This window comes from Dromiciops gliroides, chromosome 3 (genome assembly GCF_019393635.1).
Source record: "Dromiciops gliroides isolate mDroGli1 chromosome 3, mDroGli1.pri, whole genome shotgun sequence".
NCBI lineage: Eukaryota > Metazoa > Chordata > Mammalia > Microbiotheria > Microbiotheriidae > Dromiciops > Dromiciops gliroides.
In genome coordinates, this window is record NC_057863.1 from 203,880,994 (window position 1) to 203,898,230 (window position 17,237).

The 17,237-nt window shown below is 36.9% G+C and overlaps 1 protein-coding gene across 1 annotated transcript in view; it reads left to right on the forward strand.

Moving 5' to 3' along the window:
* Positions 1-15,509, forward strand: part of LOC122747345 (proto-oncogene tyrosine-protein kinase ROS-like) — a 168,986-nt gene extending 153,477 nt beyond the window's left edge. The window contains exons 12-13 of the mRNA XM_043993426.1: positions 14,953-15,137; positions 15,439-15,509. Coding sequence (XP_043849361.1) covers positions 14,953-15,137; positions 15,439-15,509 — 256 coding nt within the window. The remainder of the gene's footprint in view (positions 1-14,952; positions 15,138-15,438) is intronic.
* Positions 15,510-17,237: the final 1,728 nt, after the last annotated feature.

Below are 17,237 nucleotides of genomic sequence, written 5' to 3' on the forward strand. Positions count from 1 at the left end.
TTCATTTCCCTTCTGTCTGATCCTATAGTAATTCCCAAGTTGCATGGAAAATATCTTCCTAGGCAATTAGGTGGGACAGTGGATAGAGAGCTGGACATGGGCTTAGAAAGACCTGAGTTCAGATCCTGACTTGGTCCCTAGTTGTGTGACCTTGGGCAAGACATTTAACCTATACCACAAGTTTCCTCATCTATAAAATGGGAATAGATTGTAATTCCCAGAGTTGTGAGAATTAACTGAGATAATTATTTCTAAATTGCTTTGAAAACATAAAAGTACTATATAAATGTTAGCTACAAGAATCATAATAATATATCTTTCCATGTTTGTGTTTTTTCATGTGTCATCAATATTTTTATAATGTATATAATCAATGGAATGCACTTATCTGGCAGTGGGAAGAGGAATATTTCTCAGATATCCCAAAACTTTTACTTTTCAGTTCTCTGTAGCTCTGGAATATTACTCAAATCTCTGCTTCATCATTTCATAGAAGCATGCACAGTGCATTGCATTAGAATGGATACCCAAGGAATGTTTTTTAAAGGTAAACATTTATTGAATACATCATCATTGAAGCTATTACTTTAATCTATCAAACTATAGAGACTAAAACTTACCTAAACTTATATTTTATATTTCATAACACCTCGCTTTAAAAGTAGAACCTTAAGAAACAAAATAGAAAATATCTTTTTTCCCCTCGCTATTATCCCCTGTGGCATGCCTGTGCTCACAGACTGTTTTTCCCTCCTCTATCATATTGTTGCCCCCCAGTTCCTTCATGCAGCAGTCACACAGATAATCTGTGTCCATTCCTTAGTGCTATAAAGCAGCAGAGCTTTATAGTTACAGTAAATTACTGTGCTATAGAATTTTAATGGTATGAAACCTTCACATTTTAAGGTGGTACTGATAAGATGGGGAAAAAAAGAAACAAAGGGTTTATACTATGTAGAACTGTATATAAATGTCTCAATTCCATGGTTGCAGCCTGAAAAACTCAACTATTTTTCAAAAGAAGTGGTAGAAAGAAAACTGGCAGAAGGGTGAGCACAAAATTATCATAATATAAAACCCACAACAATCTAAAATACACATTTTTGAAAGTAAGAGAGTAGCATATTTTTTTTAAAGTAGAAAGTAAACCCTTTGAGGGCAGGATGCTTCTTTTTTTGACTTTGTATTTCTGACACCTAGCACAGTGCCTTGGCATATTGTAGAAGCATAATAAATGTGTGTTGAATTACTAAACTGAACATCATTCAATGGATTTTTGTAGGTCCTGAACTTGACCTGCACCTTGATATATGATACAGATTTTATGTCAAATGCCAATCTCCCAAAAGATGTCGTGATTTTCTCTCATTATATTTCTTTGGCAGAAAATTACTTGAAAGTCTATTGTTTAGCCAGTAAAATCATTTTTAACCTAGATTGTTCACCAATAATATTGGTTGGGATGTATAACCTTTTTTTAAAGCTAATTCTTCATTTCTTCATCTAAAGTTTTTATACTATCCATCTTAAAAAATGCTCTATCACTCAGTGTATATACTCCAGAAGAGTGCCATTAGCATTAAACAAATTGCTGAGTCATGGTTTCCAAAACTTACAATTTTGTTATCAACTTACTTAATATTTGTATTTTTTTCAAGAAATTATATGGTTGTTTCACTTGAATTGCTAATATCTATTTCTACTTCTTTCAAAGTGGTCAAAAAATTTAGTACTATTCATTCATTAGAAATGAGTAGAAATATAGCCATTAGTTTTAATACAAAAATCTTTATTTTAATGATTTTTTTTTTCAAAATAGTCAAACCCCTTGAGTAACCAGAATCTGGTTCTTCAAAATAAACATTTTATTGGGATCATTTACCATAGTGTATTTCCTGTCCCCTGTAGATCCTGACTCACCTGCAGATTTCAAATCTTTCATTTGATTACAAGGAAAGTTCAATCATTTAACATAGTAAAGAAAAATGCTCAGAAACAATGTTGCTTCCCTCTTTCCCAGTGAGAAGATATCCACTAGCCAATCAGCCTCTGATAAGATTGCAACACTGACTCAAAGCAATTCAAAAGTCAACAACTTGCAAGGATTCATGCACAGTCAGATTTTAATTCACAAATGGCAGATTATGTGTTTATTTCTCTATAATGAATGTTTAACGTTAGGCTAGTTTACCCAGGCTACTTTCTCTACCGTAACTTCATAGAATATTAACTGACCAAAAGGTTAATATAAGAAAAATATAATTTAGAAGACAAATTAACTGCAAAAAACATTTTGCATCCTGAATTCATGTATGAATGCCTTAAAGATAGATCTTGAAAAAAAGATTACATATCTATCTATTATATACCTATCTATCTATCATCTATCTATGTCTAAATAAAATGGAAGGCTATAACTATTAGTGGCTAAAGTCGCAAATTCACAGAAAAAGTAAGAATTCCTTGTTTCCAGGGCAGTGGAGGAGGGGTAGGGAGATAGTGGAGGGGAACAGCAAAATGAATGATAAATTACAAATTATTGATCACTTTTTAAAATGCAAGGAAAGATAAATTTTGGTATTTGATGGGTTCATATTTTATTATGATAAAATTTTACAAATGGTTAAATAGACAATTTTCATGGGTGAACAAGTCAATGTGCATTTATTAAGTGCCTACTAGGTGCTAGTCACTGTGCTAAGTCCTGGAGATATAAAGGCCAAGAAATTGAACCTGCTATAAGGACTAATAGGGGAGACAATATGCAAACAAATATGTATCAACAAACTATGTACAGGATAAATTGGATAACATCACAAAAGGGTAAGCATCAGCATTAAGGCTGATCAGAAAAGGTTTGTTGTACAAAGTGTGATTTAGCTGGAATCTGAAGGAAAGCAGAGAAGCCAGGATAAGGAAATGAGGAAAGATGCAATTCCAAGCATGGGGGGACAACCAGTGAAAATACATGGAGATGAAGTATCTTATGAGAGGAAAAGCAAGAAAGTGGTCTCGCATTATGAAGAACTCTTTTAAAAATGGAGAATTTTTTCTTTTATCTAGAGAGACATTGGAGTTTATTGAAAAACAAGAGAGTATGAAAAGGCCAGGCTAGCATTTTGAAAAGATTGAGGATGGGCATCAGTAAGAAGAGGAAGCAGGGAGGTCAACAAAAGATCTATAGCAATTGTCTGGGAGAGAGGTGATGAGGGCCTAGATTAGGGTGGTAGAAATGTCAGAGGAGTAAGGGAGGCATATATGAGATGCTCCAAAGGTAAAATTGACAGGACTTAGTTATATATAGGCAATAGATCTATAATGAGTTAACTATATTTTATATTGCTATCTTTTGTCTTTACAATATATTCTTTTCTAATTATATGTCTCCACCCCTACCAAGCAAGCCTCTCATTGTAATGAGATATTTTTTTAAAGAAAATAAAAGTAGTTAAAAAAATAGATCAAGCCATAAGCCATGTTTAATGATACTCCATACTCAGAATTTTCCATATCAGTGTTGAAGGGAGGAAGGTATTTTTTTCAACTCATCTTCAGGTCTGATAGTAGTTATTACAACTGCACTGCATTCATTTTGTTCTTGTCATTCTTTCCTTTTAAGTTGCTGTAGGCACTATTCATATTTTTCCTGGGTTTTGCTTACTTTACATAAGTTTATGTTTTTTCTTGTGTCCATGAATTCTTCGTATTCATCATTTCTTATGAAGCAATTACATGTTGCTGCATTCATTCACTACAGTTTTTTTCTTACTCATTTTCCAAAAATAGTGGAACCTACTTTCTTTTTAGTACTTTGCTAATAGATTAAATATTAAGGCAAATAAGTCTCTAGGTATGCCGCTTATCTTAAATGTTGATAACAAGGGGGAATCAATGCATCTAAAATTGATTGCTGTTGCCCTGTCAAATATAAAAATAGTCTGGAAAAGCCATGGGTATGACCCTGAATGACATTATATTCTTTTTGGCTGCATTTTATTATAGATTCATAAAATCTTAGAGTATCCACACCATACTGTACATATAGGATAGCAAGGTATATATTAGTATATGTGTGTGTGAGTTTGTACAATTACTAACTGAGCAAACCTGGGCAAGTAATTTAATATCCCTGTGCCTCAGTTTCCTCACCTGTAAAATAAAGGGATTGGACTCAATGGCTTCTGTTCCCTTCCAGAATACACACATGCATACATGCATGTATACACATGTATACACATAGGCCTCCACATATGCATGTGTGTATATATACACAGGTATGTGTTATATGCATGTTATATACATGTGTGTCATGCATATGTGTTTATTATGTGTGTCTGCATACCTCACTAATCCAATGGATCTTTGATATTATTATGGGCACTGTTTCAATAAAGCAGATTGCAATCTATCCACACCTTCCAATCCGATGTCACAAATCCAGCACAAGAAGCACATCCAGTGTTCTAGGACACTTCTTTGTAGCCTGTTTACATTATATGTACAGCAGTTCAGGAAGTTCATTGGATATCTCTTGCTCTGGGCATATAATTAGCCTACCTTTGGGGGGGGTACCTAGTTCTCTTATCACATCTTTTACACAAGTTCTATGTAATTTCTTGTTTTTAATAAGTTATAGCCGGGGCGGTTAGGTGGTACAGTGGATAAAGCACCGGCCCTGGATTCAGGAGTACCTGAGTTCAAATCCAGCCTCAGACACTTGACACTTACTAGCTGTGTGACCCTGGGCAAGTCATGTAACCCCAATTGCCCTGAAAAAAAAAAGTTATAGCCAGCCAGTATTGATTATGTACTTCTCCATTGCCTTTTGGATCATCTTCCATTTCAATTTGTTGGAGATTGGAATATTCCATACTTTAAACCTGACATTGAAAGAATATAGGTGTTAAAAAGATGTTACTTTTATGTTTTTTAGGTAGAAGCTTGTGTGGTGCACACATAGTCAGTCAACAAATATGTACTGACTGGTAAGCACTGTAGGAAAAGCAAAAAACAGTCCTTGCTCTCAATGAGCTCTCATTCTGTTGAGGAAACAACATTTCAAAAACTAGGTACATACAAGTTATGTTATTGTTGTTCATTTGTTTTCAAAGACTCCCAATGACATCCTAATGCTGGGGTCAGGAAAGAGTGTTCAGGTATGGTTGATCAATCCAATATAAATTCTGAAGGAATAGGATATATACAGCATAGATGGAAGGTAAGCTCAGAGGGGCAGGCATTAGACTAACAGCTGGCTCCCTAGGAAAGGACTCCTACAGAAGGTGGGATTTAGCTGAGACTTAAAGAAGGCCAAGGGAATTAAGGAACAATGGTGAAGTGGGAAAGCTTTCCACAACAGTTTCCAGAGGGACAGCTAGTGCAAAGGCATTGAGACAAGGAAAGATCAAGCGTCATGTTCAAGGAACAGTGAATAGGCTAGTGTAGCTGAACCGGAGAGGACATGGAAAGGAGTCAACTTTAAGAAGACTGGAAAAGAGAAAGGTAAGTAATAGTTTGTGAATAGCTTTAAATGTCAAACAGATGATTTTATATTTGATCCTGGAAGTTGTTAGGGAACCACTGAACTTTATTGAGTTGGGGTGTGACAAGTCATAACTATCTATGCTTTAGGAAAAGTCACTAGCCAGCTAAGTGGAGGATGGATTAGAGTGAAGAGAAATTTGAGTTTCCAGTTAGAAAGCTATTGCAATAATCCAAGCAAAAGTTTGCTTTTGTTGAGTCTGACCCTTTGTGACCCCATTTGGGTTTGGGTGTTTGTTTTTTTGCAAAGATACTGGACTAGTTTTTCCATTTCCTTCTCCAGCTCATTTTACAGATGAGGAACTAAGGCAAACAGGGTTAAGTGACTTGCCCATGGTGACACATAAAATAAGTGTCTGAAACCAGATTTGAACGCATGAGGATGAGTTTTCCTGATTCTAAGCCTAGTGCTCTATCCTCTGCACCACCCAGCTAATAAAAATTAATTATGGACTGAATTAAGTTAATGTCTGTTTGAGTTGAAAGAAGGGTGCTGTGAAGAAATCACAATATATGGAGACATATTAGATATAGAGGGTGAGTGAATGGGAGTGAGGAGTCAAGAATGACACTGAGATTATGACTGAGAGGTTTATGTTGCCTTTGACAGTAATTGGGAAGTTTGGAAGAGAAGAGGTTTCAGAAGATAATGAGTTCTGTTTTAGAAAACCTAGATTTAAATCCCATCATATATATCTACTAGCTGAGTAACCTTCAGCAAGTAACTTAATATCTCTGTGACTCAGTTTCCTCATCTGTAAAATGAGGGGATTGGACTCAATAGTTTCTATGGTCCCTTCTAGCTTAAAATATGTGATTCTATGATCCAACACTGAGGTGTCTAATGGACATCCAGCTCTAGATATCCAAAAGATGCTTGGTAGTGCGAGACTAGCTGATTAAAGAAATTAAGACTAGATTTATAAACATGGAAATCATCTACATGGAGTGAAAATTCAATCCATGGGAGCAGATGAGGCCACATCAAAGGAAAGAGTATAGAACCATAAGAGAAAATGGTACAGGATGGAAACTTGGGAAAACAAAACACAAGTATTCTTGGCATGGGACAGCCAAAGAAAGTTCCCAGTGCTGATATGGAGTTTCTTGTTTGTGGAACAGCCCAGGAGGCTAGTGTCAATGAATTGAAGAGTACATAGCATGGAATGAGGTAAAAGAAGACTGGAGAGGTAGGGCTAGGTTACAAAGGGGTTTAAATACTAAAGAGAGAATTTTGTATTTTATCTTAGAGATGAGTTTACTAGAAGGGGGAGGTGACATTATCAGACTTGTGCTTTAGGAAAATCACTTTAGTGGTTGAATGGAAGATGGGTTGGAGTGGGGAGAGACTTGAGACAGGCTACTGCAATTATTGCAAGTCCAAGTGTTAGTTGATAAGGGCCCTGCACCAGTGTTGGAAGAGAGAAAGTGACATATTAGAGAGATGTTGTAAAGATAAGATCAACAGGCCTTGGCAACAGATTGAATGTGATAAGGTGAGGGACAGTGAAAAGTAGAGTGTGACTGACTCTTAGGGTATGAAAATTAGGGATTTGGAGAATGATGCTGCCCTTTACAATAATCAGGAAGGTAGGAGAGGTTGGAGAAGGTTTAAAGTGAAAGATAATGAGTTTCATTTTGGATATGTATTAAAATGTCTTCTGTACATCCAGTTCAACATGTCTAAAAGGCAGCTGGGGATATAAGATTGTGGGTCAGGAGAGTGGTTGAGGCAGGAGAGGTAAATCTGAGACTCATCAGCTTAAATAAATTCATGGGAACTGATGAGATCACTAAATGATGTAGTAAAGAGGGAAAAGAGAAGAGGGCCTAGGAAAGAGCCTGAAAAACACCAATGGTTAGAGAACGTGATGTGGAAGATGATCCCACAAAGGAGACTAAGAAGCAGTGGTCAGATAAGTAGGAGAAGAACCAGAAAAGAGAAAAGGAATATCAAGGATGAAAGAGTGACCAAGAATGTTAAAGGCTACAGGGAAGTTGAGAATGAGGATTGGGAAAAGGACATTGGATTGGACAATTAAGAGATAGCTGGTAATTTTGGAAAGAGCAGTTTACGTGGAATGATAAGGTTGAAAGCTGGTTTGGAAGGGGTTAAGAAAAGAGTGAGAGGAGAGAAAGTAGAAGCACCTAATTGTAGACATGGACATATTTGTGAGTAACAGAGAGGAAGCCAGTAGATAGGGAGGAATTGAAGCTAAAAAGGAGGGAAAGAGCCAAAGAGAAGGATGTATGAGTGATGTGAGTTAAGGAAAATGGGAGAAGAAGAACTCACAGTCCATTGCCTCAAACTTTTTGGAGGCAAGGAGGTAAAGTATAACATAAGGATTGAGGAATGGGTGCTTTAGGAGGCTTTAGGTGAAGAGAAAGTTTTAACTGCCAACTGTGGAGGGTAGCACTGTGAACCAAATAGGGAGGCATAGGATGATTGCCTTGCTGTATTGAGAGCCTAGTTGAAATGAGATAACATGAATTTTTAGTGGACCCAGTGGGCTTTTTTTGTTATTTCCTACATTCCCATTCAGCAAAACATGTATAGATGTAAAAAAATTAATTATTAAGCTAGGGTCCCCAAATCAAAATAAATTTCCACATAGAGTAAAGGAGGTAGATATCAGAAGTGATCTCGGTTCATATTTTGTCAAGCTGTGATTGGTGCTAAGACAAAAAGATAAGGAATATGAATGTACAGTGTACTTTTTTTCTTGGAATCAGGATAGGGAAGGGAAGAGAGTGTTGCTGGTGCAAAAAAGTTGGCCTAGGAAAGAACCAGAGGTAGAGAGAATCAGGATGAGGAACAGGGTTAGGAGTCATAAAGCTTAGGAAAATGTGGAATGATAAAAGATTATGATCAGGTAAAGGAGCATCACAGTCATTGAACATGGAAATTGAACACATATGAGGAGTGATAATATCAAGGTCTGTGTATATCTGTGGTAGTGTGGAGGATTGCAAAAAAACTGAAGAGTATAAACCTCAGAGGAGGACAGTGTGCTGAGCAAAGGTAATAGAGGGACAGTCTGGAAATGGCAAGAGAGAGCAGGGGTTATTATTATTCCCTTTCATAAAGAATGAGTGAGCAAAATTCACAGAGGAATGTGCTGAAATCATCTTCTAACCAAGAACGGCTTGGAAGGTCAGAAGGAGGGAGCTGCTCTGCTAATACAGGAGTCAAGCCCAACCCCACAGTCACCCTGACACAGATCCAGTCCCAGGAAGGCCTCACTAGAGAAGCAGACCCACCAGAGCCTCTGAATCAGCTGAAGCGCCAGGGTTGTCTGGAACTAGGCTCACAGTCTGGTGAGTGGGCTGAGCCCTGGGCAGGGGAGAGACTACAGGGGTCTATGCTGGTGCTGAGGCAGAATTTTGGTTTTTCACCCCTGCCGAGGACCAGGAGGTAGGCTCAAGTAGCAGTGGCCCAGGTCGGGGACAGGAACAGGCTATTCGGAGCTAACAACCACAACACACAAAGCTGGTTGATTAGCAAGTTGGTCTGGGGTCATCTAAGGACCAGGGAACAGGCCGGACTAGTGAAGAACCTGATTCCCTTTAAATCATACCACCTGGGATTTCTTAAGCTTGGGATACTGCAGCCTGGAAACAGTACCTCACTTTAAGGAGCTAAAAGTCAAGTAAAAGAAAGGCAAGATGAGCTGACAGAGAAAGGTGAGGACCATAGAAAGTTTCTTCAGCAACAAGGAAGACCAAGGGGCACCCTCAGAGGAAGATGTCAACATTAGGGCCCCTATATCTAAAGCTTCCAAGAAAAATATGAATTGGTCTCAGGCCATAGAGGTGCTCAAAAAAGGACTTTGAAGATAAAGTTAGAGAGGTAGAGGAAAAAATGGAAAGAGAAATGAGGGTGATGCAGGAAAGACATGAGAAAAAAGTCAACAGCTTGAAAAGTCAAATTGGCCAAATGGAACAGGAGGTACAAAAGCTCTCTGATGAAAATAATTGCCTAAGAATTAGGATTGAACAAATGGAAGCCAGTGACTTTATGAGAAACCAAGATACAATAAAGCAAATCCAAATGAATGAAAAAATAGAGGGCAATGTGAAATATCGTCTGGGAAAAACTGCTGACCTGGAAAATAGGTCCAGGAGAGATAATTTGAAAATTATTGGTCTATCTGAAAACCATGATCAAGGAAAGAGCTTAGACACCATCTTCCAAGATATCCTCATAGAAAACTTGCTCTAAAATTCTAGAAGAAGCTAAAATAGAAATTGAAAGAATCCACCGATCACCTCCAGAAAGAGATCCCAAAAGAAAAACTTCTAGGAATATTATAGTCAAATTCCAGAGCTCTCAGGTCAAGGAGAAAATATTGCAAGCTGCCAAAAAGAAAGAATTGAAGTACTGTGGAGCCCCAGTCAGGATAGCATAAGATCTAGCAGCTTCTACATTAAAGGACCAGAGGGCATGGAATATGATATTCCAAAGGGCAAAGGAAATGGGATTACAACCAAGAATCACCTACCCAGCAAAACTCAGCATAATCTTTCAGCGGAAAAAATGGGACTTTAATGAAAAAGAAGACTTTCAGATATTTGTGATGAAAAGACCTGAACTGAATAGTAAATTTGACTTTCAAATACAAGACCCTAGAGAACCATAAAAAATTGGAGCTGGGGGACATACCTGGGGTCGTACAGTGGATGACTGTCTTGTGTATGAGGCCAGGTTTTGGCTGGGATCCCCCTGGGTCCAGGGGTGATGCTTTGTCCACTGTGTCACTTAGCTAGGTGATGACATCTTTAGGGTTAAATTGAGGAGTGAAAGGAATTCACTGGGAGGTGGGGAAGGGCAGAGGTGAAATCCTACATGAAAGAAACAGGAAAAGGCTTATGGAGTGGGGGAAGAGATGGGAGCAGGGCAGTAAATGAATTTTACACTCATCAGAAAAGGCTCAAAGACCTTAAACTCATCAGAGCTGCCTCAAGGAGGGACTAACACACACACCCAACTGGGTAGAGTAATCTATTTAATCTGGGCAGTAAATGAGCCTAACACTCATCAGAATTGGCTCAAAAACCTCAATCTCATTAGAATTGACTCAATGAGGGAATAATGTACACACTCAATTGGGTGGAGTACTCTATCTAACCCTGCAGGAAAATAGAAGGGGAAGGGGATAAAGAGAGAGGGGCAAAAGAAGGAAGGGCAAAGTGGGAGAGGAGACAGACAGAAGCAAATCCCTTTTGAAGAGTGATAGGATGAAAGAAGATGGATAATAGAATAAATATCATGGAGAAGGGAATAGGATGGAAGGGAAACAGTTAACAACAATAATCATGAAAAAGAGAAAAGGGGGGAAAATTGTACAAAAAAAATATCTATAGCAACTCTTGGTGGAGGCTAAGAATTGAGAATCAAAGGAATGTCCATCAATTGAGAAATGATGGAAAAATCTGTGCTATATGATTGTAGTGGAATGATCTTGTGCTACAGGAAATGACAAACAGGATGATCCCCAAAAAACCTGGAAAGACTAATGAACATCAATGTATAGTGAAGTGAGCAGAGCTGGGAGGACATTGTGCGTAGTGACAGCAGTGTTGTTCAATGAGCAATTGTGAATGACTTAACTACTCTCAGCAGTGCAATGATCCAAGACAATCCCAAGGAACTAATGAGGAAGCTTACTATGCACCCCTATAGAAAAAACTGATAAAAAGAACACTTATGGATTGTACATATATAACCTGATTGTGATCTTGTGGAGGGAGGGAGAAAAATTTGGAACTCTAAATCTTATGAAAATGAATGTTGAAAACTACCCTTACATGTAACTGGAAAATAAAATAAATGTTTGTTTCTCAGAGAAAAAAATTAAAAAAGAATGAGTGGGGCAGCTAGGTGGCACAGTGGATAGCACCAGATTCAGGAGTACCTGAGTTCAAATCCGGCCTCAGACACTTAACACTTACTAGCTGTGTGACCCTGGGCAAGTCACTTAACCCCAATTGCCTCACTAAAAAAAACAAAAAAAACAAAAAAGAATGAGTGGGGTTAGCAAAGGGAGGATATGAGAGAAAGTATAGTCAGAAGTGGAAAAGGTAGCAAAAGAATCAAACAGGTCTCACTTAGTGTCAGAAGATACATGGAGTGAGAAAAGAAAAAATGGAGGGTGAAAAGAGGTTTGTTAATTATTGAGCAGTTATTCCAGAGGGTACTAGAAGGGTCAGCCAGAAATGGATTTGAGATATTAAAGGTATAGGTTTGAGACGGATGGGAGTAAAAAAGTGGACAATTAGGAATGGGGAATGAGGTGTGTACATCCCTATCCAGGATTTCAGAATCAATGGAATACAGAAATTATCAGCATGCAAAATTTTTTGAATCAAGATCAGGCAGAGTATATTAATGGTTAGAGAAAAGTCTGTTGAGGGAAGTCTGTGATTAGATTGTTCAAAGTCTTACCTTCTGGTCCAACCTTTTAGGTTTTTTTTAATAGAGTCAGAAAAGAGGAAGGCCTAAATTCAAGGCCTGTCTCTGATACGTGATAGCTGTGTGACCTGAGAAAGTCATTCAACCTCTCAGTGTGCTAAGTACTTTTCTAATACTTTAAATTGCAGAGAAAATGCTGAACTGTACTGGTAATGGGAGCTTACTATTTATGTTATTTTATTATTTATAGATATTTAACTCTAATTTTAATTTGTAATTATTTAATTATCTTCAATCAATTAATTATTTTGTTTTGGATTGTTTTATTATTATTTAACACGGGAGTTATCGAATAAATAAAAACATAGTCACTATCCTATTAAAACCAAACCACCTAAGGCAGACAAGTGGCATAGCAGATAGAGTGCTGGATTTGGAGTTTGGAAGATCTAAGTTCAAATATGGTTTCAGATATTTACTATCTCTATAACCCTGGGGAAGTCACTTAACCTCCCTAAGGTAGTTTCCTCATTTGTAAAATGAAGAGGGTTTGGGCTCAAAAGCCTCTCTAAACTTATTGTCCTTGGAAAATATGATAGCTGATGCTCTATTTGTGTTGGAAAAGAATTGGGCATTGAGGAATATGAACGCAAGGGAATACTATTGTGTTGTAAGAAATGATGAACAGAAAGAGTTCAGAAAAACCTCGAAAGACTTACCAGAATTGATGCTGAGTGAAGTGAGCAGAACCAGGAGAACATTGTACACAGTAACAGCAACATTGCGTGAAGATCAACTGTGATAGACAGCTCTTCTCAGCAATACCGTGATTCAAGACAGTTCCAAAAGTCTCTTGATGGAAAGTGCTCTCCACATCTAGAAAAAGAACTATAGAGTGTGAATGCAGATTAAAGCATACTATTTTCACTTTTGTTGTTGTTGTAGTTGTTTTTCATCTTTCTTGTGTTTTTTCCCTTTTGTTCTGATTCTTCTTTCATAATACGACTGATGTGGAAATATGTTTAACATGACTGTACTGTATAACCTATATCAGATTGCTTGCTGTCTTTGGGAGTGGAGAGAAAAGGTAGGAAGAAAAATTTGGAACTCAAAATCTTACAAAAATGAATGTTGAAAACTATCTTTACATGTAATTGGGAAAAAATAAAATATTATTTTTAAAAAAGGAAAATATGATGGCTGAACTCATATCTCCATATTTTATTGAACAATTACAAATCACATTTATATTTTACTTACTTGATAATGATAAATGAGTTCTCCATGTTTCAACATGGATAACAAATTAATGTTTTGTTCTTAAAAAAAAACCTAATATCTATTTAATGTCTTTGCTTTGGTATAACACTTTTAAATAATGAAATTCTGACATAGTCAGATGTGGTGGCATATATCTGTATTCCTATCTGGTGAATGGCTTAAGCTTGGGAGTTCTGAGGTGCAATTAGTTGTGTTGACTGAGTGTCAGCACTAAATTTAGCATCAATATGGTAAAGGGTATGGGGAGGCAGGCATCAGGTAAGAAGAGCCAAACTGTCAGAGGCTGGAAATGGAGTAGGTCAAAGTTTTCATGGCAATTATTATAGGTATAAGGCCCATGAATAGCCCCTGCATTTGGATCTTGGAAGAGATGGAGAGATCCAGTATTTAATAAGCAAACAAAAAAATAAATAAATGCAAAAATAAACAAAGAACTGAATGAATAAATGGTGTTAGCTTATAAATGATAACTATTATAGTTTTATCATTATACAAAAAAAATTGACTTGAAATTCCATGTTATTTTTCAAACCCAAACCCATTTTATTAGCATCATGACAAATTCAATTTTTTATCATTCCTATCTGTAATCTAGGTAATTTAGGGTTGTTTTTTTTGGCGGGGGGACGGGGGGACGGGGGGGGGGGGAGATTGGATACAAACTATAGAGGATAGTGTGCCAGGCCTAGAGGCAGGAAGAATCATTTTCATAGATTCTAATCTGCCTCAGACATTTACTAGCTGTGTGACCCTGGGCCAGTCACTTAGCCCTGTTTTCCTCAGTTCCTCATCTATAAAATGATCTAGAGAAGGAAATGGTAAACCTTGCCAGTATCTTTGCCAAAAAAAAACCTAAATGGATTCACAACTGAAAAATAACTGAACAACATAATTGAAACAACAAATTACAGAAATTCACATAGAGCTTTTCTCTTGAAGAGATGGTTTTAAGATCCTGTTAGAGTTTCTGCCAAATTATATATACAAAACTGGACAATAGAAAAATAATGCAAGCATTATCCAAACAATATGTCATATTCCTTTAATTATCAAGGTCTTTTTTTCCTTTAAAATATTTTTCATTGTCTAATGTCAATACATTTATGGAGTATCTTTTTGTAGATAGTCTATATATATATATGTGACTCTGAATTCACAAGTGGGTATTATTCATACATTCATCAGAAATTCATCCCTGAGGAATGAAGTCACAAAATCAACATAGTATTAGAAATTGTTATAGTAGTAGTAGTATTGAACTGCGTGGTCCAGAAACAAACAAATTTCCAATCTGAAAGTGATTTTTAAGATCATCAGGCATCTTGACCTGTATTGGGTGGGCATGCAGTATTATGTACTGTGATTCAGGGTTGGTTAGGTTCACTGGGTCTCCATTTCCTAGTTCTATGGGTCAATCTGAAAAGATTTTGAGGGCAGATCTTATAACTGTGGCATGAGGGAGAATGTTAGTTATGCAGGGCATCCACAAATGTAAGCAGCGCCACTCAGTGAAATTTACAAAGGATCCATTTTATTAACTGTCAAAGAAACCATTGTGGCATGGGGACACCAGAGAAGAGCTGTCAATTCTATTATTAAATTGGCATTCCGTGCATGCTGCTTCCAGAAGAGAACCCATAATCAAGTTAGTCTCATTCCTTTCTTCCCTCTTCACTCCATGTCATCATTTAGACTCTCTTTTCTAATCTTTTCTTCAGATACCAGTTGATGTTAAAATGTTGGACAAGTGAGCCCTACAAGAGACCATCCTTCTGGTTCATTGACAGCTGTTTGGAACACCTGGAAAAGATGTCTACAGACATCCCTGGTGCTTTAGGATACTACAATGATAGCTACAGAGAGTATGACATCTCCCAGGGTATTGTCAATCAAGCATTTGAAGGTAACAACAACTCTCAAAATGGAATTTAAGCAAGACAACAGATAGTATGATAATCCTATTTGTGAAGAGGAAGAACAAGTCTTTGTCTTAGTTTGTAGAGCACAACACACCACTTGGAATGTTTTTGACAATTAAAAGCAAAGGGCACATGCTTTGGGCCAAACCTAATAGCATTTGATACAAACTGTATGCTAAGTCCCTCAAGGGTCCCATTGTTTTTCTAGTCACTGGAATTGTAAGTGCCAAATGGACTTCTCCTGAAGAGGGTGTCCCATCACCCTTGTTTGTTTGTTTAATACAGAACGCATGACTATAGATTTCAGCAGTCCTGATTTCCCAGGTATCCTGTCTCACCATGCTGTCCTGCTGTGAGTTCTCTGTAAGGATGACAAGCCAAGGAGAGCAGTTATCTTTTGTCCTCAGGGGTGTCTTGTTTAGGATATCCTGTGATTGACAGCTGTTGGGAAGAATGACAAGAAGATATTTTACATCTGTTTAGTGCCTTAAAGCTTATCCATTCCTTCCCACACCAGCCATTGTCATTCTTTGGTCCAACTAGAATTCCTACTGCTGCCAATGCAGATGCCAGAACACTGAGGGGCTATAGTGCTATGTAGCTATCATTATATGAGAAATAAATAGTGGATTAGGGTCATTGTATAGTGGAATGCAATGGTACCATAGTTGTTAGAAATATCCTTATCATTCCTAACATGAGATTTCATTTTATAGTGCTATGTGGTATATATTTTTTAATATTTCAACCCACAGGCTGAATAATCTTTTGAATATTCTATTTCATTTTAATTGAATTTTTCTGTTCTGTTTTTGTAACTAAGTTAATGAGTTCATTGATAAAGTAGGATAACTATCTATATAAAGGGATGTGTGGGTAAAAGTTCAGCATTGTCTCTCCCCTCTGCCCCCTCGGAATGTATACAGGCCACACATTGAAATCTGATCTGTATTATTAACAATTTCTTAAGTTTAGACCATAGACAAAACAATAATATAAGTCCTGATGTATATGATATTTTTAAGATGCAAATGATCACACTGACAAATTTAATAATTGGTTCTCCTGAGCAGTTTAAACTAGCTCCAACATAGCACAACATATAACTATGAGTATGCAAAATCAGTGACAGTATTATATTTTTAAGATGTTCCTTTGTTTGGTATACATATCCAGAAGTATAACATTCCGTTGGCTGCTGATCACCAATCTTGTGGGGAAATTTAAATTTTGATACTAATGGAATGAAAATTTAAGACCACTTGTTTAAGAGTAGAAAACATATAACACAAGGTCTCTGGAAGAAGAAAAAATACATACACATGCATGCACATATGTGTGTGTGTATGTGTGTATATATATATATATATATATATATATATATATATATATAGAGAGAGAGAGAGAGAGAGAGAGAGAGAGAGAGAGAGAGAGAGAAATTACTATATATACTCAAAACCGCTGAGCTGTGTCTTCCAACATTTTGGAATACATTTTACCATCACTTGTAACTTAATCAATATAAATGGTTGCTGTAATTTAATTAAGGAAACTACCTATCACACATTGGCTTCAACGAAGTGAGATTTTCAAAGTTCTTTCTCCTAAGCCAATGTTAAGCTGCCAGTATGGCAGCTTAAAGCACAAAAGGCCTTCAAAAAATGGAAAGATCTGGCATCTGGTGAATGAGGAGAAATATAATAAATCAATTGATGCAAAAATTAGTACTAATATATGATAAATACTTTGAATTGAAATTCACAAATCAGTTATGACTTAGTACTACAAACTTTTCTTTTCTTCAATTATTCTTTCAAATTAGATAAAGAAATTCAAGCCATAAAAGAAATCTTTATTTTTAGCACAAATTGATCCATAAAGAATCAACACTGGTAATTCTCTTTAAAACCTTTATGGTGGCAGCTAGGTGGTGCAGTGGATAGAGCACCGGTCCTGGATTCAGGAGGACCTGAGTTCAAATCCAACCTCAGACCCTTGACACTTACTAGCTGTGTGACCCTGGGCAAGTCACTTAACCCCAATTGCTTCACAAAAAGAACAAAACAAAACAAAACAAAACAAAA